The sequence below is a fragment of the Phaseolus vulgaris genome, chromosome 9, assembly GCF_000499845.2.
Source record: "Phaseolus vulgaris cultivar G19833 chromosome 9, P. vulgaris v2.0, whole genome shotgun sequence".
NCBI classification, from domain to species: domain Eukaryota; kingdom Viridiplantae; phylum Streptophyta; class Magnoliopsida; order Fabales; family Fabaceae; genus Phaseolus; species Phaseolus vulgaris.
The window spans coordinates 31873850-31894318 of NC_023751.2; the positions used below are offsets into that span (position 1 = coordinate 31873850).

At 34.2% G+C, this 20469-nt stretch overlaps 1 protein-coding gene across 2 annotated transcripts; it reads left to right on the forward strand.

Annotated features, from left to right (window-relative positions):
- The first annotated feature begins 13055 nt into the window (after nucleotides 1–13055).
- On the forward strand, nucleotides 13056–17628 carry LOC137822737 (auxin efflux carrier component 2-like). 2 transcript variants are annotated; one of them, XR_011082976.1, is made up of 4 exons: nucleotides 13056–14096; nucleotides 16208–16422; nucleotides 16537–16622; nucleotides 17030–17251. XR_011082976.1 is itself a non-coding variant. In XM_068627718.1 (4 exons), the coding sequence occupies exons 1-4, from the start codon at nucleotides 13121–13123 to the stop codon at nucleotides 17535–17537; spliced, it is 1278 nt and encodes a 425-aa protein (XP_068483819.1). In that variant the 5' UTR covers nucleotides 13056–13120; the 3' UTR covers nucleotides 17538–17628. The 2 variants fall into 2 exon arrangements, 1 of the variants encoding a protein (XP_068483819.1); XM_068627718.1 differs by lacking the exons at nucleotides 16208–16422; nucleotides 16537–16622 and adding exons at nucleotides 17277–17353; nucleotides 17471–17628 and having other exon boundaries at nucleotides 17030–17187.
- The last annotated feature ends 2841 nt before the right edge of the window (nucleotides 17629–20469 follow it).

The window sequence follows — 20469 nt, forward strand, 5'->3', positions numbered from 1 at the left end:
ATCTTTATATTTACCAATAGAAAATGTAATGAGGACTTGCTTGTTAACAACAATCTCACCTACCTCACTTAACCATTGTAATTTGTAGGGCTTGGCATGAGAGATGTAGGTAATCCAAGTTTGTCTACCACTCTTGTGCTTGCCACATTAGCACAACTCCCCCCATCCACAATCAAAGAGCATACTCTATCATTAATAAGACACCTTGAATGAAAAATATTTTCTCTTTGAGTTTCATCAAAAGGTTTTAAAACTTGTCCAAGCATGCGTCTTATTACTAATAGGTCACCCTCATGTGGGCTTTCACTCTCACTCTCACTTGGGGATCTAGAAGGTGAGGAATGTCTAGAAGATTCAGACCCATGCTCACTACTATCTACCCCATCATGCATATACATAGCTCGTTTAGAAGGCAATTAGAAGCGATATGTCCATAGCTTAAGCATTTAAAACACTTCTTACTAGACGATTTAGGTGGTGATTTAGGCCTAGAATTGGAAGTGGAAGGCTTAGACTCTCTAGATTTGAAAGTAAAGTCCTTAGAAGGGATATTTGAAAAAGATTTATTTTTATTTTTCCAAGAAGAGTGGTAGTAGTTATCCTTAGAAGAATTTTTGAAAGCATTTTTCCTTGCAAGTTGATTTTCAATATTACTAGCAAGGTGCACCACATTTTCCAAAGAAGAATATTCTTGTAACTCTACCACGTCTTGAATGTCCCTTCGAAGGCCACTCACAAACCTAGCTATCTTAGCTTCTTCACTCTCATCCATGTTAATTCGAATTAAAAGCGTGTCTAGTTGTTTAAAGTAATCATCCACACTAAGCGTGCCTTGATGAAACCGTTGGAGTTTCAACATTAGGTCTTTCCTAAAGTGTGGTGGTACGAATCTAGCGCGTAAACATGCTTTCAAATCGTTCCAAGAGACCACGGGCGGCCTCTTGTGTAGGTCAATGTCCATGAGATATTGATGCCACCATTGCATGGCATAGTCCAAAAATTCTAAAGAAGCTAATCTAACCCTATGCTCATCTCCTACCCCATTTACATTAAAAATTTGGCAACCTTAGCCTCCCATCCTAAGTATACATTGGGATCACTTTCACCACTAAAACTAGGAAGTTTTACATTAGGAGAACAAGGGCCAGCCACATGTTGGCGCCTCTCTTCATGGTGATGATGTCTTGGCCTTGGATTGTCTTCATAATAACCATGAGAAGAATGGGAGTGCCTTGAAGAATGCCGAATAGGAGGAGGAGTTCTTCTCTCACGGTTTTGATGCATTTCTTCTCGGTTTAACTCCAAACTTTGGAGCCGTGCCTCCATTTTCCTTATCACCTCAAGATAGTGAGCATTGGATTGCTTGGCATTCTTTAAGTCTTCATAAAGGGCTGCCTTTTGGGGTGAACACGGTTTGGAGGACTCTCCACTAGAAAAATGAGCCATGAGCAGAAAATACAAAAAACAGAAAACAAAACAGTGAAAGAAACTTGTTAGACAAATAAAAGAGAGATATAGGTTGCTGGAAAATGCCCAAGAAAGCACTCAAACCACTCCAAGAAAATATTCTGTCCTCAACCAAGCCTTTCTTGTGGAATAGAGTAGCTTCAAGTGAAATATGTCACAACAAACCAACTTACTTAAGAACAAGTCTCCACACAACTTTAAGAAGAACAAAAAGACAAGCAAGAAAAGGTAGAAACAATAAAAGCTAAACCAAAAAACAGAGAGCAATGTATGACAAACTAGAAAGAATATGAATGAAAGACAATCAAGAAAAATAAGGAACTCAATGAATAAAGAAGGCACACAAAAAGAGTCCTAAAGAAAAGTGCTAGAGTAGATTAAAGAAAACAGAAAACAGCTACTGGAATTTTTTTTTTTAAAGCAAACTGTGCTATGTTTACAGATTTAACTGTACTGATTGAAAGCGAACTGGAAAGTGAAAATTTAACCACAGAAACTTCAATGTCTTAAATCAATAATGGCACTGGAATGAGGTAAAAACAGTAAGCCAATTGAGAGAAATAAATTTTTCAAAATCGCTGCCAGATTACCGTATTTTTTTGGCAGAATTGTACACTGTTCGTATTTTATTTATCATTTTTTGTGTACTTGGAATTTTTGAGTAATTCTTTTTTCTATGCTTTTGTAACACTGAAGAATGTAAATCCAAATTTTCACAAATTTCCTATGAGCCAATTAATTGCAGTAAATTGAAAACAGTAGCACGTTTGTAAGAAAACAGAGGAGCCTATTTAGGAATGAAAAACAATATGATGAACTAACAAAGACATAATGGAAAATATGTAAAGGAACTTGTATAGAATGAGAATACAAGCATGAACTCAAATCTAAAAATGAAAATCCACAAAGGATCAAGCAATAAACTCAAAAAAAGAAAGTAAACCAAAACAAGAAACAATTAAAGCAATAAAAGTACTACTAAAAGTAATGACAATTATGAAGTAACATGACTAAGACAAAACTTGACATGATTACAAAATTAAAAGACATATAACAAGATATAACCACAAGTGAAAGGAAGCTTAAGGTCAGCTCTAGGAAGGAGAATGTCATTCCACAAGAGCAGCCATACTCATATGAACAATGAGTGCTAGAATCCTTTTCACAAACACATGGTGTAACAAAAGAAAAACAACAAGAAAACTCAAAATAAATCCTAAAACAGAATGGTAAACAACTTGAATTTAAGAGCTCTTGAAAGTAAAGTGCAATACAACTCAAAATTTAAGCAAGAAACAAGCCTAGACTGTAGATACCACATGATGTGAATGTAATACAAGAATACATGATTCTTTGACATTCTTAGGAGCAACTTGAGCTGGTCATAAATGACACCTTACTATAGAATTGGATCAATGTTCTAATTCAAGAACTCACCAAGACTTAGCACCAACCAAGACTCATATGGAATTCCATATATTGTCAAATGGAATCAAAACACAATGAAAGGAAGAATACAAATGATAAACCGAACAGAATAAGGAAAAGAATGAAACTGCACCGAACATAAACAAGAAACAATGCTGGAAATAGAAAACTAATCGGTACAAATGAAAAGGAAAGACTAGGAAATTAAAACTGTCGAATGAAATTGAAAGAACATGAAGGAAGAAGAACACTTATAGAAGAAGCTTGCTGGATTTTGAGAATTGGAATACACTTCACGCCACTTGGTTCCTTGACCCAAGATAAGTGATGGAATGACGCCACTTGAAGCTCACCATAGCTCACAAGATAAGGCAAAGGAAGAAGAAGACTCAAGACTCACAATTTCTCTCCAAATTTGAGTATAGTCTCTCTACTATAAAATTCCAATCTCAATTTTACAAAGGCAAGCACCTTATTTATAGCCTAAGAGGTGCTGAAAAATGGGTGGGAAAGTTCAAATGAAACTCATTTGAAATTCCCACAAAAAACAAGTCACATGGGAGGTGTGACCTTTTTCTACTATGACACCTCCTAAAAACTACACCTACACCCCCGTACTAAGTCACATGGACAATGTTACTCTTTCTAATACATTCACACCTATTTATTTAATATCCACACCTCCTACAAGAGTCATTCAAATGATGCTCTTTTATTTAATGCTTGGCCTTGCCCCTCATGGTTTGGACTTGGGCTTCTTGGGCTTGGGCTTGGGCCTCATCTTTTGCAAAGACTAATAAGAAGAACTTTAAATGTTTTGGCCCTTGTCCATTTTGGTTCTCATCACATGGTGTGAATTTCACAGAGCATTTGGGCACAATGTCGAACAATGTATAACCCTAAGTTACCAATTGGTTAGTCTGGTCAAAGAAGGCTTTTTGAAGGAATATCTCGAGGCCAGCCAGGAAGAGCCAAAAGGAGAGGTCGTGACCATGACTCAAACGCATAAAACCCCAATCCATGGGGAGTTGAACACCATCGCAGGAGGATTCTCTAAAGGTGGGAGCTCGACCTCCAAACACAAACGATACACGCGAACAGCGATGTCCCTAGATTCAAGGAGGTACAACCACCCTACACACCGTAGGACGAAAGGTGCACAGATTCCTGATCAACCAGGGAAGCTCGATCGATGTGATGTTTTGGGGAACGTTTACGAACTTACAAATATTCCAGATCAACTAAGGCCTTATGATGACTGGTCAATTTTGCTGGAGATTAGGTGGAAGTACGAGGAAATGTCGAGCTGAGGACAACCTTCTCAGATGAAAGTGTAGCCAGAATGATTACTGTCAAGTACATCATTGTTAATGCATCCTCTATGTTCAACTAGCTTTTGGGGCAACCTTTTTTTAATAGGTTGGGTGCGGTAGCCTCAATTGCTCACATGAAAATAAAATTGCCCTCGTCGGAAGGAGGGGCAATCACTATAAAGGCCGACTAGAGGATGGCACGAAAATGTTATGAGAGCAACTTGAAAAATTGTAGGGGAACTTACACAACTACTATCCAACCCGAAGAGCCAGGATGGATAGCAGAGGCAGAGATTAGAAATGAAAGACGACCTGGACATGCTGGAGAGTTTTAGGAGAGGGAGATAAAAGGAAAAAAATTTAAGCTTGACACCATGTTGGATAAAGAATTATAAGATAGAATAGCCGATGTTATTTCGGTGATCATGAACGCTTTCGCATGGTTGTCCGCCGACATGCCTGGAATAGATCTGGACCTTTTGTACCATGGATGAAAATGTCAAGCTCGTGGTCCAAAGAAGAATGAAGTTCAATGAAGAGAAACGACTAGTTTTAGGAAGCTCGTGACACCTGGCCACATCCAGGAGATCCAGTACCCTGAGTGGTTGGTGAATGTTGTGTTGGTGAAGAAAGTGAAAGAGAAGTGGAGGATGTGTGTTGACTTCACTGACCTGAATAAGGCCTTCTTTAAGGATTCTTACCCTCTACCGAGCATAGATTCCTTGGTGGATAACGCTTCAGGAGGTCGACTGTTAAGTTTTCTGGATACATTTTGGGGTATAATCAGATTCGTATGCACCCGAAGGATGAGTGAAAGACAACTTTTATGGCCGAGGTCGCCAATTACTGCTAAAAGGTTATGCCCTTTGGTCTGAAAAATGTTGGTATGACCTATCAAAAGCTCATGAATCGAATTCTTTAAGCAATTCTTAGGCGTAACGTCTAGGTGTATGTGGATGACATGGTTGTCACCTCGGAGAAGGAAGATCAACATGTTACCGACCTGGAGGAGCTATTCGCCATGATTGCAAGGTACAATTTGAAGTTAAACCCTGAAAATGTGTGTTTGGTGTTGAAGTAGGGAAGTTTCTCGACCTTTTGTTGACCGAGAGAGGAATAGAGGCAAACCTGGATAAGTGTGTAGCAATTATAAAGATGAGGAGTCCAATCAATGTGAAAGAGGTGCAATAGCTGATCGGGTGCATGGTCGCCCTATCTAATTTTTTTGTCAACTAGTGGAGATAAGGGGTATTCTTATTTTCAATGTCTCAAGAAGAATAACCATTTCGCGTGGATCAATGAATGTGAGAGGGCTTTCATCAAGCTCAAGGAGTATTTGGCTAGTCCTGCAGTTCTCGGTAAGCCAATCCCATGAGTTCCCATTCAACTATATTTCTCGGTAATGAATCGGGCTATTAGCTCGGTCATTTTGCAAGATCAGGAGAAGATCTAGAAGCCAATCTACTTCGTGAGAAAAGTGTTGCAAGGACTCGAAATTTGGTATCAAGCTTTTGAGAACGTCGCTCTAGCTATGTTTTTCACAACTCGACGATTGCGACGTTGCATCAATTACTGGACCTCCTTTACGTTATAGGGACTCCGCATCTCGACAATCGTTCGACACTTGTCCGGGTTGGCCTCGATCCCCCGGTGGGTTAGCATGAAGCCCATGAATTTTCCTCCCTAAATCCCAAATGTGCACTTCTTAGGGTTGAGTCTTATACTCGTGCGCCTGAGGGTTTCGAAGACCTCTTCCAGGTCTTTGATGTGCTGCTCGAAAGAGTCAAACCTGTCCACGATGTTGTCCACATAAACGTCTACGCAGCGACCGATAAGACCCTTGAAGATCTTATCCATGAGCCGTTGGTAGGTTGCTCAAGCATTCTTTAGCCTGAACGACATTACCCTGTAGTAGTAGTTGGCGTTGTCTGTCACGAAGGGTGCATGCTAATCTAGTTGTACCCAGAGTAAACGTCCAGGAAACTGAGGATTTTGTTGCCGACCACCCCATCTACCAGCCGATCAATGTTTGGGAGTGGATATGAGTCCTTCAGGCAGGCCTTGTTCAGGTTCGTGTAATCCATGCACATTCTTCATTTGCAGTTTGGCTTGGTGAACATCACTACGTTGGTTAACCGTGTAGTGTACCGAGCTTCACGGATGAAGCCGATAGTGAGGAGCTTCTCGGTTTCTTCCTTGGCCGCGAGTCTCTTCTTGTCACCATGGTTTCTCTCCTTCTATGGGACCAAGCAGGCCTCCTTGAATACCGAAAGCTTGTGAGTCATGATGTCCAGGCTCACCCTTGACATGTCGGATGCCGTTCATGCGAAAAGGTCTACATTCTTCTTCAGTGTGTCATGCATTAGTTCAACCTCGACTACTGTTATGGCCGCGACGACATAGGTACTGTGTTATTCATCAAGAAGAGGCACTCGACATAGCTTCTCCCTGGCTTCCATCCTGTCTTCCAGCCTGTCTTCGTTCATTCGGGGATTAAGGTCTACCATGGCGACCGTATGCTCCATGGGGACAGGATTGTCCTTTCTGTGAGGAGATTTCTGTTCTCGAGAGGTTTAGTGTCTAGGGGTTTGCGTAACGACTCTACGTTAAGACTCTTGACGTAGCACTCCCGGGCAACCTTCTGATCCACATGCACCGTGAGGATGTTTCCTGACGTTGAAGGAAATTTCATTGCAAAGTGGGGTGTCGAGATGATCGCCATCAACCAGTTGATGGACGACCGTCTGAGAAGAATGCATATACTTGGCGGCCCTCTTCCTGAGCTCGTCCAAGTTTCCAGCCGGCTGCATGCAGAGGATGTCAACGAACGATCCTGGGCATAGAGTTGTCAACATGTGGTGCATGGCTACATCCGGGATGAGGTTTTGAATGCTCATCGCTACCTTGTTGAACTTGTCAACAAAGGTTATCAAAGACTCTCCCTTCTCCTGGCGGATGCCAACCATGGCGATGAAGGTCAGGTGGTGTGGGCGACTTGTGGCGAATTGTGTCTCAAACTTGGACATCAGCGTTGCAAAGCTATGATGGAGAAAGGAAGGAGCTTCGTGAACCAGCTGAGAGCTCCTCCCTTTAGAGACGTGGGGAATACCTGGCACATGACCGCATTGTCATGTGCGTGGTGTAAGCGTCAATGTGCTCATCTGGGTCGGTCGTCCCATCGTAGCGATCCCTGTTGAAGCCCTTCCACTTGTTTGGCAGTGGGACACCGATGATGAAATCAGTGAACGGATGTCGATGCACATAATCCACTGTACCGGTTGTGCGAACCAACTTGTTGGGGCAAGAGTCGCCATCCATTTCTTGAGTGGGGGCCCTGTCCTTAGTCTCCTCAACCGCCTTCGGGTTGGGAGGGGAAGTGACCGACCTACCAACAAGATTGGTCGGTATGATGGACGGTCAGCCTCTTCTTCATGTCTTCGTTCTTTCTGCGGAGAGCTTCAATCTCTTGCTCGTTCTTTCTACTCACCTCTTCATTCTTCCTTCTCAGCTCAGTCATCTCTCTCTGCAGATATAACAACAATGCAGTCTGGTCAACTTCAGATATCCTCTCACTTGTCATGCTTCGGTTAATACCATCTATTAGTATTTGAAACTCGATGTCCCTTGACCCTACAGTGGATGTCAATTGTTGTCGCTAAAGGATTGGGGTACGGAGAAGTATTATTGAGGTATTCTTGTCGCAATTGACGCGGTCAATGAAAATGGGATGTGTCCGCGTGGTGGAAAACAAATGAAAGGGTTAAAGTAAACCGTGTGTTTGGAAAGGGGTTTATCCTAAGTGCGCACTGGAATAGCAAGACCACTTTTAGTCAGACCAAGTTTCCAATCCAATTCCGCTTTTTCAGCTTCCACTTTCTATTTTATAATATAAAAGAAAACAGGACCAATAAAATAAAATAAATATATCCAGTGACACAAAAATTATTTTAATATCTTTAAATAAATACCAAACCAATATTCACCTTACTACTCAAAAGTTTAGTGTATTTTGCAAATAAAATTAAACATAAAAAAAGAAAAATTAATTAGTATTGTTATGATTTTAAAGAAAAGGTATTTGTAAATAAAAATAAAGAGAAAAAGAGAAAAAGTGAAATAGATAATGATATTTTAACAAATCTTAGAGTGCTAGTTGGCGTCAATGGTGGTCACTTGGTTGAGATGAAGCTTTAGAATGGTGCAGATGATGTTCTATGGTTTGGTGCAAGTCACGTTGACTGAGTCTAAATTGGATAATAATTGGAAAATGGTATGAGGCTGCCATGAGTGAAAGCAATACATAAGTAATTCTCATGTGTTTTTCTTTTGATGTGGTTTTACGTGTGATAGTTAAATCCTAAATCTTGTTAATCTTAATTCTTGAAAATGGATTGAGATATTTTTAAAATATTTTTATTTTATTTATTTTTAATAAAAATAACAATAACCTTATAACGTGTAGAATAATAATAACAATAACATATTATAATAAAGGAAATTCGATGTTCACCTAAATAGTTTATCTTGTAGTTGCCATTAAATAAAACTTTAAATTCTCATGTGTTTAATTCATTTTCTTTTAAAATATTTCAAAAAAACCATAATAGAAAAAGAAGGTGAAGGTTGTCAACAAGATTGTGACATGGATATTCAGCCACAAAATATTTAATTTTTAAACGAAAATAAGGTGAAAAATAATAATTAAATTATTTAATAGTGTAAACTTATTTAGAATTTTGTGTGAGATTAAACTTGTAACATATATAAAATATGCACTTTTAAGTTCATTAAAACAGATAAATTACATATAATCTTTCCAATTACATATTTAGTATATATTTATAATACATAATTTAAATATACAAAAATATAATAATTAAAACCATTAAAGTAATATGCATTTTATATGGAAGTGAAAATAACTCAATCTTAAGCATTCACGAGTACAAGTAAATATCTGCGATCAAATAATTATGCGACATGATTTTAAAAGTACTTTATTATAATTTCTTGTTAATAAAGTCTATGAATATTTATTAAATATCAATTCTTCTTATATATAACAAATATTCCATAGCATCATGTTATAAATAATCAATATACTAAGATCCATATTAACAATTCAATATTTTGGTTTGTTACACGAAAATGGATGTTTGATGAAACCTAATATATTGAGTAATTTAATCACAACTAATTCTAAGAATCAATATCTACATTTTTCCTCAAGATTTCTAAAGGTATGCTTCGTAGATTATTCCACACTTCATGCTTTAACAACATAACAAATCAACATAATAAAATATATTCCAAGCAAATTAGTATCTTGAAACAATTTTAATCAAAATTAATTCTAAAGTTCACTTTCCAAATATCCCTTTAAAATTCTAAATAAAAAAATTAGGGCTTTTATCATACCAATGCAAACATTATGAGCATATTGGATTACCAACATAAGATAGAAGAAGTAACTCACACTCATTGAAAATTAAGAGAAAATACATTCAATTTCATAGTAGTGACACATTTCAAAATATATATGAATAAATACCATCACATTAATAGGAAAGTCAATTTCCTAGTTGTCTATGATTAGCTTTGATCCCTTTAAAGAACAATGTTATCACAAAAGACTACTCTACCTAAATCAAAAAGCTATAGGAAGAATTAATTAGAGATAAGAAGGATTTATGAAAACTGATATCCTCTTTTAGATCAACAAAAATGATCTATTTATAGTGGTTTGCGAGATTATATTCCAAACATTCAGTATAAACACTTAAAAGGGATCTTACTTTTAACTTAAGTTTCATAATCTTAATTGGGTGTGAAATGATTCCTTAAATGTCATGTTTGCTTAGCTCTAAAGTGTTAATAATCGCTTGATCGAATGTTTGATGAAAGATGTTTTGTCATAATAAATTTGAATTGATTTTTCAATATGTCGCTTGAGCACTACAAGATAACCATTACATAACAATTAAATTTAGAAATAAAAAATAATTAGTCACTATATTAACTAAATTAGATATTGTTTTAGAGACTAAAAAATTATTGGTATCTAACCATTAGTTACCAAGGTTTTAGCTACTAAGATTTTATATTATAAATTGGTCTCTAAAAGATTAATATATACTAATTTAGAATATAAAGTAGTTAGTACTAGTAGTTAAAACCTTAGTAGCTAATTGTTAGATATCGATTTAGAAATTGTTTTATAAATTTTTATTAATAATAGAAACTACTTTAGATACCATTTTTTTTGGGTATAATTACCTTTTTGGTTAATATTCAATTTACTACAATGGTTTTTACAAAAATCAATTTGGTCATAAGATTTTTTAAAAATATACTTAAGTTGGTTCCATCTGTTAAATTTCCACCAACGATGTTAAGTGTTGATGATGACACACAGAAGGACACACGTGCACTATGAAATTGAACAAATTTATAAAGAGGGTGGCAATTGGAGGGTTTGAAAGGTTATTAAACATGAAGAAATTGGGAAAAAGATATTAGGACTTGTTTAATTGCAATCTGTGATTTGAGATTTGGGCGATTTGAATTCTTGATTGTGGTGTAGTGTTGACGATTTGGATTCTTGATTTCTAAGTTTATGTATTCTTTATTTTCATGATTGTGGTACACTATTGACGATTTAGATTCTTGAATTCAAAAGGCAACTTGAAGGTCATCTCAGAGTTCATCTTAAATTCAAAAACCTACTTGAAGGTCCAAAAGGCAAAAATTATTATGCAGCAAAACCAAAGATAAATTGTAGCAAAATCAAAGGCAAAGATTGCAAGCTCCCATGTGGGTCTTCATTATTGGTCTTATAATCACCACCATTCACATCCAAATCTTCCTCAAATGGGTCATGCTCTTCGAAAAGAAGGCATCGAGGATTGAGAGAGACTAGTGTTGTGCATCATCGTCGATAGACATTCTCATGCTTCCCTTCTTCTTTAATCTCCTTTCCCCAATTTCATTCTGCCTAAAAGTTAAAATAAAAAACAAAAATTTCATATAAGATAATGTCACAATACTACGCGTGCAAACCAATGTTACTGTGTGCGTCATGTCATCAACACTTAACGTCGTTGATATAAACTTAATGGAAGGAGTATCTAATCTACACGCAATTAAATATTAAAGTAATAACACTTATAAAAAACACTACAATAACTCTTTGTTATCAACACTTTTAGTTGTATAATCAAATAAAATAAAAATTAAATAAAGTTATGGATAAAAAGTTAAGAAAATGTTTGAAATTTAACGATGTTAAACTAAGGTTAAAAAACCTTTGTTATCTTGTTGAGATTTTAGAATAAATCTTTGAAATTTAATAAAGGTTTAAAAAGAATTTCGTTAATTTGTTGAGGTTGTAGAATAAATCTTTGGAACCTATACTGAGAGTTAAGAAAACCTCCGTTATTTTGCTGAAGTTTTAGAATAAATCTTTGAAATTTAACAAAGGTTAAAAAAAAACTTTTGTTATTTTGGTGAGGTTTTAAAATAAATCTTTTAATTTAGTGAAGGTTAAAAAAACTTTCATTATTTTATTGAGGTTTTAAAATAAATCTTTAAAATTTAACGAAGGTTAAAAGAACCTCCATTATTATTACAGAAGTTTTAGAATAACCTTATAGAAGTTTTAGAATAACCTTTGAAACTTAACGAAAATTAAAAAAATCTATATTAGTTAAATCAATTCTTAAAGTTATAACTTTCATTAAAACTCTTTTTTCCTAGGTTGGATTGCTTTAAATGCAAAGAAATACTCTTAAGACTTTTAAACAAAAAATGCGATTCATTAAAAAAAAGAAAGTATTATCTATGGATTTTTACTCACGAATTTTAATCCGTAGGTAAATTTAGTATTACCTACGAACAACATTACTTACAAATATGAATTCGTAAGTAAATTCAGCATTACTTACCAACTATTACCCACATATCTTATTACCTACAAACTTTTACCTACGAATCTGTTTACCTACAAACTTTTACCTACGAATCTCTATTACCTACCAACTATTATCATAATAATTATATACATAATATTTAAAATATTATTATAATTTTCATAAATAATAATAATATTTAATAATATTAAAAATAATTAATAATGTTAATAATTTTTATATTATTAACTATATTAATATTGATAATCTTACTAATAAGTATAATAATAATCATAATATGACAACAAAACTTAATTAGTGTAATGATTAAAACTTCTTTAAAATTTTTTTAATAGACTTGACTTTGAGTGTATGCAATTCAGTTCTAGCTTTAGTTAAATAATAAAGTAAAGAGAATTTTAATTTGTAATATAATTTTTTTCAAATTTGTTTAAAGGAGTAACTTCAATATGTGACATTCTGCATCCATAAAAAAATTATTTTAAATTATATATTTTGAAATATATTTCTTGAAAATACATCGTATAATATTAATTTTAATATTTTAAAATCTATAATTTAGAATATAACTCAATTGCACAGTCTAAAACTGAAATTGTATAAAAAACAAAAATTCACTTATAATTTATTTTTAGAAGAATAAAGATGTTAAAAGTAAATTTTCCTTTTTTTAAAAGTGTTACTTTTGACAATACTATAATTAAACTGGTGAAATGTAATTTCAAAACTACTCGTAAAAATTAGTTTTAAAATTATCTATATATCATCTCTCTTTTTCTTTATTATATTGATTTCCAGCTGTGAAACATCAAGTGACACGTTAATAAGGACGAAGACCACTTCAACCTACGATTCGGTTAAAGTTCATTCCATGATGTGTTATATACCTCCCTTTTTCCTACCATTAAACACCAACACCAACAACAACATTTCACAAACCAACAAGAACACACTCTCACTGTTTACCCTTACTTTGATTCAACTATGATCAAAGGTAAAGACTTGTATGAAGTTGTGGCAGCGATTGTGCCCCTCTACGTGGCTTTGTTCTTAGCATATGGCTCTGTCCGTTGGTGGAAGATCTTCACCCCAGAACAGTGTTCTGGTATAAACCGTTTTGTGTCGGTTTTTGCAGTGCCTTTCCTCTTCTTTCATTTCATATCCAACAATAACCCTTACACCATGAACTTCAGGTTCTTAGCCGCGGACTCTCTTCAAAAGGTTCTGATTTTGGTTGCACTTGTTCTGTGGAACACTTTCACCAAGTGGGGTAGCATTAACTTGACAATCACACTGTTCTCACTCTCCACTCTCCCCAACACACTCATCATGGGGGTCCCTCTTCTCAAAGCCATGTATGGAGACTTCACAACCACCCTCATGATTCAAATTGTGGTTTTCCAAATTGTGATTTGGTTCACTCTCTTGCTGTTCATGTTTGAATACAGAGGAGCCAAGCTTCTCATCTCAGAGCAATTTCCTGAGACAGCCGGAGCCATTGCCTCCCTAAGGGTTGATTCAAGTGTGAGCTCTCTAAACGGTAGAGAGCCATTGCATGCTGATGCAGAAATTGGAGAAAACGGAGAACTCCACGTGGTGGTGAGAAGCATGTCACGTTCTATGTCCATAAACAAGCCTTCTGCATTCAACAAGTCATATTCAACACCTATACCGTCTAGTCTCCAAAATGCAGGTTTTGAGAAAGGCATGGTGAATATGCATGAGAAAAGGTTTTGGAGGAGCAAGAGTGACGTGGTTTATCCATACCCCTCAGAAAAACCAGTGTTTGCAGGGTTTAACAGTGGTTTTATTTCTTCATACCCCTATCCAAAACCGGAGTTTCCAGGGTTTAACAGTGGTCGGGGCTTGAATGCATCATCAACTTCTGATGCTAATCAGAGACATGAAGAGAACGGATTTGCCATCATTGATTTTCCACACGGAACTGCTGCTTCAAAAGGTAACACTCATTGAGAAATCTTGCATGTCATTTACCACCAAAATGTAATTAATTATACGTATAATTTTACTTTAAAAGCAGTTAAAAATGATTAAATATAGACATGATTTATTTTATTTTACAAAACAGTTAATAGTGTTAGCAAGTTATTCACCATCAAGCATAGTTAGTTACATATGGTATATTGATTTGTCTAAAAGACATGCTAGTTTGAACTTTAAAGTGATTATAATAAATTTCTAAGATTATTAAAATGTGTAATAGTCAATCATTTGTGAAATAAAATTAACCATATTTAAAAGCATGTCATAGAATATTTTCAAACACTAATTTATATATGTAAATATCTCACTACAACAAAAAAAAGTTTTAACGAATATTATTTAGCAGATGTTAATATAATCATAGGAATTGATTTATTTAATTGAGATTTTTTTAAGCTTCGTTAATTTCTAAAGGTTATTCTAAAACTTTAGTAAAATAATGGAGATTTTTTTTTAACCTTGGTTAAATTTCAAAGGTTTATTTTAAAACTTCAGCAAAATAATAGAGATTTTTTTAACATTCGTTAAATTTCAAATGTTTATTTTAAAATTTTAACAAAATAACAAAGATTTTTTTAACCTTCGTTAAATTTCAAAAGTTTATTCTAAAACCTCAACAAAATAACAAAAGTTATTTTGACCTTCATTAAATTTCAAAGATTTGTTGTAGAACATCAATAAAACACTTTAGATTTTTCAAACTTCAATAAATAAATATAATTAAATCTATTTATAAAAAAATAATTAAAAACTATATATTTTTAATATATTTTATATATTATAACTAAATTCTCTAAAATTTTGAAAGTGTAAGTTACATTACAAATAAGTTTTCTAAAGTTTCAAAAATTTGTTTTAAAAACACAACATAACCTTGGATAATAAGTATCTCAACAACTAATCTTGGATAATAAGTATTTCAATAGTATTTGCATATTTATTATGATTGATGATAGTTGGTTTATATAGTTCCTAATTTTTTTTGTTATAATCTCATACTTCAAAAAACCTGACTTATTTTGTTTTAGCTTTTGATGTATGTATATTTTATGTGCAAATTTAGTTTTAGTTATAATTGTTAATATTTAATTCTCATAATTTTGAAATATTTTAAATTAAGACCTTTATTTTAAAATGCATCCAATAATTAATTCACTATGAAAGTGAGAAGTAATAAAGTTAATTTCTCCTTGCAATATGTTCTTGCAATTTTTGAAATCCTTGTACTAAGAACAAACATGCTTTGAAGTCCACATCTAGCAGATAATGCAATTATTTAGGATATATAAAGCGGTAGTAAACACTAGTTCTTAAGTTGGGACACTAAGGTGATGGAAGAAACAATATTGGAGTAAGAAGAAGATAATGTCTTATTTAGTGTTTCTTCTCCTTAGATATAATAAACATAAGTGTGGGTGAATTGTGATTCCTTGTTAGGACTGCTGTCGGCGGCCATTGAGCCTGTGCCGAAGAGCAATGTGTCTATGGTTGAAGACAAAAGTCAGGAGGATCGTTAGAAATGGTGGAAAATGAAGTTGAAGTATTTTACAAAGGTTCTTAAACCCATGGTATTTAATGGAGGTTTTGAAACTCATGGTATTTTACAAAGGTTGTGAAACCCATGGTATTTTAAGGAAGTTTTTAAACTCATGACAAAGGTTTTTAAACCCATAGTATTTCACGGGGGGTTCTAAAATACTTTTTCCGAGGTTTAAAAAACCCTTGAGGAACACATTCCTCATGGATGATTTCGCGGAGGAAGCTGCAACCCTAGGTAAAGGACTTAATAGAGGTTTTAATTATGGATAATGTAAAAATAAACTTAAGTTAAAATCATTTTTTCTTGTAGTGCGTGTTTCTAAAATTTCATTAAATTTATGGATATATGTTGAAACTGATTTGATTGTATATTATATATATATAAATGAAATATTTGATTGCATATTAAATGAAAGTTTTAAGTTTGGATAAAATAAATGAAAAGTTACAAATTGTGATTTGTGGAACCCATGCCAATTGCGGTGGATAAAATTTGCAATAATGACAAAGTGAGAGAATTTGTAGCAGTAAATGGACTTGTAATTGATGAAGAAACTGAACAACCTACAATGGCAATGGGACAAAAAGAGGTGAGAAATGAAGAAGTTGATACAAAATCAACAAATGCCACGTGCTATAGTCATGATAAATCTTATTCTCACCATGGTTTGGAGGAATCTCATAAGAAACCCTAATACCTATGCAAGTATTTTAGGTCTCATTTGGTCTCTCATATTTTTCAGGTATTTTTTTCATTTCTTTCTAACTATGTTTTTAAGTGTTTTTCCAAAAAAAAAAAAAAACTATTGTTAATAGTATTATTATTAGTATAATTCAATCCTTGTTTCATGTGCTAGGTGGAACATCAAAATGCCATCCATTATAAAAGGTTCCATTGAAATAATTTCTAATACAGGACTAGGAATTGTCATGTTCAGTCTTGGTACTTACTTCCTTCCAACACTTTTTTCTATTTTTTGCCAACAAATTTGGGTTCATCTTATTATAATGCCCTCTATTTTTGTATAAGATGGAGTAATATTCTTAGGATTGTGTTTTTATTTATCAACAAATAATATGATATATTTGAGGGGTGTTCCAATCCTATTATAAAGAGAAGGTCGAATAAAAGGGATATCCAACCAAACTTAGAAGACTCCAAGAGAACTACATACTCTTGTGTCCTAAAAGCAACATCATCAGAAAAGTTTCTCCAAAATCTTGCTTATTAATAACTATATGAAAAACCAACTGCTGAGAAATCCTATTTCACATGTACTTCTTAGGATTGTGTTAATTTATGTTGTATGTTGTAGTGACTATATAACAGTGGTTTACTGATTTGATCAGGTTTATTCATGGCATTACAACCGAAGATCATTACTTGTGGAAAAACCCTGACTTTACTTGCATTAGCATTGAAGTTCTTGGTTGGTCCATTTATTATTCTTGCAACCTCCAAAATAGTTGGTATGCATGGAATTCTTTTACGAGTTACAATTGTTCAGGTGAAATAAAAGCTAATTGTGATTCAAACTAATCAAATTGAATTTATAATATAGTTGTGTTATGATATCAATATTGTATAATTTTTTAGGCTGCTCTTCCCCAAGGAATTGTCCCTTTTGTATTTGCAAGAGAATATAATCTCCACGCTGACATACTCAGTACAACGTAAGTGTGTGTGTTTTTTTTTATAAAAATATTATTAATAATAAGAAATGCATTTGGTTAGAAATGGATTAAAAACATCAATAGAAGTTCTAAAAGGATTTTACACTTTTTTTGCAGGGTCATCTTCGGAATGGTGGTTGTGTTGCCTGTAACAATAATTTACTATGTAATTCTTGGACTTTAATAACAAGTTTCACATGGATATAGGATGGATGACATGTATTGTTAGATTTCTTATCTAAATTAATATATCTTTTAAGTAAATTATATTAACTTCTTATGTTTGCCTCAAATTATGCTCATTATCCCCCTGTTTGTTTACATTTATTTGAACTTTCTTATTAAAACATTCTTAATTAACGGTTTTATATTAAAGTTGATGGATAAAGTTATTTTTCTTATTTGGAGTGCCAAATATCAATAACTTTTTTTAAGGAGTTGTACACTAACGTAAACTAGTATTTTTATGTTTGTTAACTAGAACATATTATCCCTTTTAAGAACAATGTAAATATAATTTAAAAAAGAAAACTTATTTTATTGTAGTTAATCATGTGACCGTTGTAATTATGAATAAATATTAGGGGTGGTAAAATGGGTCGAGTTTGACCCACCAACCCACTGTCATTTAAATGAGATGGGTCAACCTTTCAACTTGTATTGGTCCGGTCTGCCTAACTTGTCAACTCGATAGGTCATAGGCAGGACGAGCTAGCCATACTACAATGGTCTTGTTCTGCCTCTTTTCACCTAATATGTTATAACCATACACAAATCTAATTAAACGAAATACACATGTAAATCAATAGTATAGTTTAAAATGTAATGTGATTAAAAAATATTTAAAACTTATTGTGTAATAGAAATTATTGAAAACTAACCCATCTATCTATCTTTCTATCTATTTCTCTCTCTCTCTCTCTCTCTCTCTCTCTCTCTCTCTCTATATATATAAATATATTATGTGTGTGTGCACGTGTGTATAAGTTTGTGTATGTGTTTTATTGTATGTCTTGTGTGTGTCTCTGTGTGTGTGTGTTTGTACACGTGTGTGAATGTGTTTGTTCGTGTCTGCATGTGTGTGCTAATGTGTTTTTTTTGTCTGTATGGGTGTGTCTACATGTCTATCTATATGTGTTTTTCTATGCGTGTGCATGTGCGTGTGTCTGTGCCTGCGTGTGCATGTGTGTGTCTGTGTGTGCATGTGTATATGTTTGTGTACGTGTTTCAATGTATGTCTTGTGTGTGTCTTTATGTGTGTTTATGCACGCGTGTGAATGTGTTTGTTTGTGTTTGCGTGTGTGTGCTTGTTTGTATGGGTGCGCCCGTGTGCCTATATATGTGTGTGTTTTTTTCTTTGCGTGTGTTTGCATGTAGGTGTCTATGTGTGGATGTGTGTATGTGTATGTCTATATTTGTGTGTGTGTGTCTTTGTGTGTGAGTGAGTGTGTGTCTCTATATCTATGTGTTTGTGTGTCTGTGAGTGTGTGCGTGTGTCTAAGTGTAGGTGTGTGCATGTATGTGTCTGTATGTTTTCGTGTGTGTATTTGTGCATGCGTGTATGGATGCATGTATGTGTGTCTTTGTGTATATGTATGTTTGGGTTTGTGTGTGTATGTTTGTTTGTGTTTGTGTTCATATGTGTGTGTGGATGTGATATGAGTTGATTAAGGGATTACCCATTATATGACACTTTCAAGAATTGGATCAAGATTCTACAAGCAATTCAAGAACACAACAAGAACAAGAGAACCAAATGGAAACCCATTTCAAGAACACAAATCAAGAAACCCATGGGAAACCCATTTCAAGAACATGAACCAAATAGAACATCAACAAGTAATTCCAACCGATAAAACAAGAACCAATGATAAACTATTGATTAGAAACATTCAATAACAACATTTGACCGATTGAAAATCAAGAACAAGAAACAAAACATGTTTTAGAGTTTTTAATATAGAATGGGTATGGAAGAAGAAGATGAAGAGTTGAAGAAACTTATGTGGTTGAAGACAATGGGAGTGATCACGCCACTTGGATGGTGGAAGGCTCCAAGATGAGTGAGAGTGCCGCCAGTTGAGGATTCCCAAGATCCACAAGATGAGACAAAGAGAAGGAGAGCAAGTCTCACAAAGAAACCACTCACTTCCAATTTCAATATTCAACTTTCAACTTGTGTTTACAAAAGCAAGGCTCCTCTTTATATAGGCATAAAGGACCGGTCATGAAAAGGTAAAAATACTACATGAAGAGTCACTTGTAAATTAAAAGGCAAGACATATGAAAAGACAAGGTAAATGCCACCCCTTTTCAAGTCACTTCCTTATTCTAGAAAAGTGACTTTTCCTACTACTTCCCTTTTAATGTTCTATCTTGAAACTATTCTAAAAATATTACAAAATATATTAATTGGCTTGGACCTCATCTTTTGAGAAGATAATAAGAAGAACTTCAAATGCTTTGGGCTTTGTCCATTTCTCCTATTAATGAGGTCTTTATTTGCTTGTTGAGATGACCCTTCAAGTGTAGCATCCTTGGTCATCTTTATGTATTTTTGGATCACCTCATGCCCTCCAAGTTGGAGAAAATTCGACCACGAATTTAGTACTCCTGCATAAGACAAAGTCAGATTGTAATTAGATAAGAAAATGCAAGAAGAGATAGGCAAACTTGACTTAGCATTTTGAAACGTTGATAAACAGACCATGTTGGAAAAGATTGTTTGAGAATGATGATATTCTTTGAAAAAAATCCTCTTAAAAGGTGAAAACCATTAGGAGGTATGTAAAAATCATCCCTAATATTTTTTAACCAAGATGGTGTTGAATTAGGAACCTTGGATAATGAAAAAGATAAAGAAGAAGAATACCTTGGAGGCTCAAGTTGAGGCATAGCACGAGTCAACATGATTGATTTAGTGGATAAAGTATTGTGACTCGGTTTAGTACTTACTTCTTTTGCTTTCTCATTTTCTCTTTTAGTTTTCATTTTTATTTGGTCTTCATGAATCTCTTGGGGAGAGAGGGGTTTTAAGGTAACCTTGCGCCCTTGGAAGGAAAAAGACATTGTATTGGATAGGCCATCATGTAAAACATGTCTATCATATTGCCAAG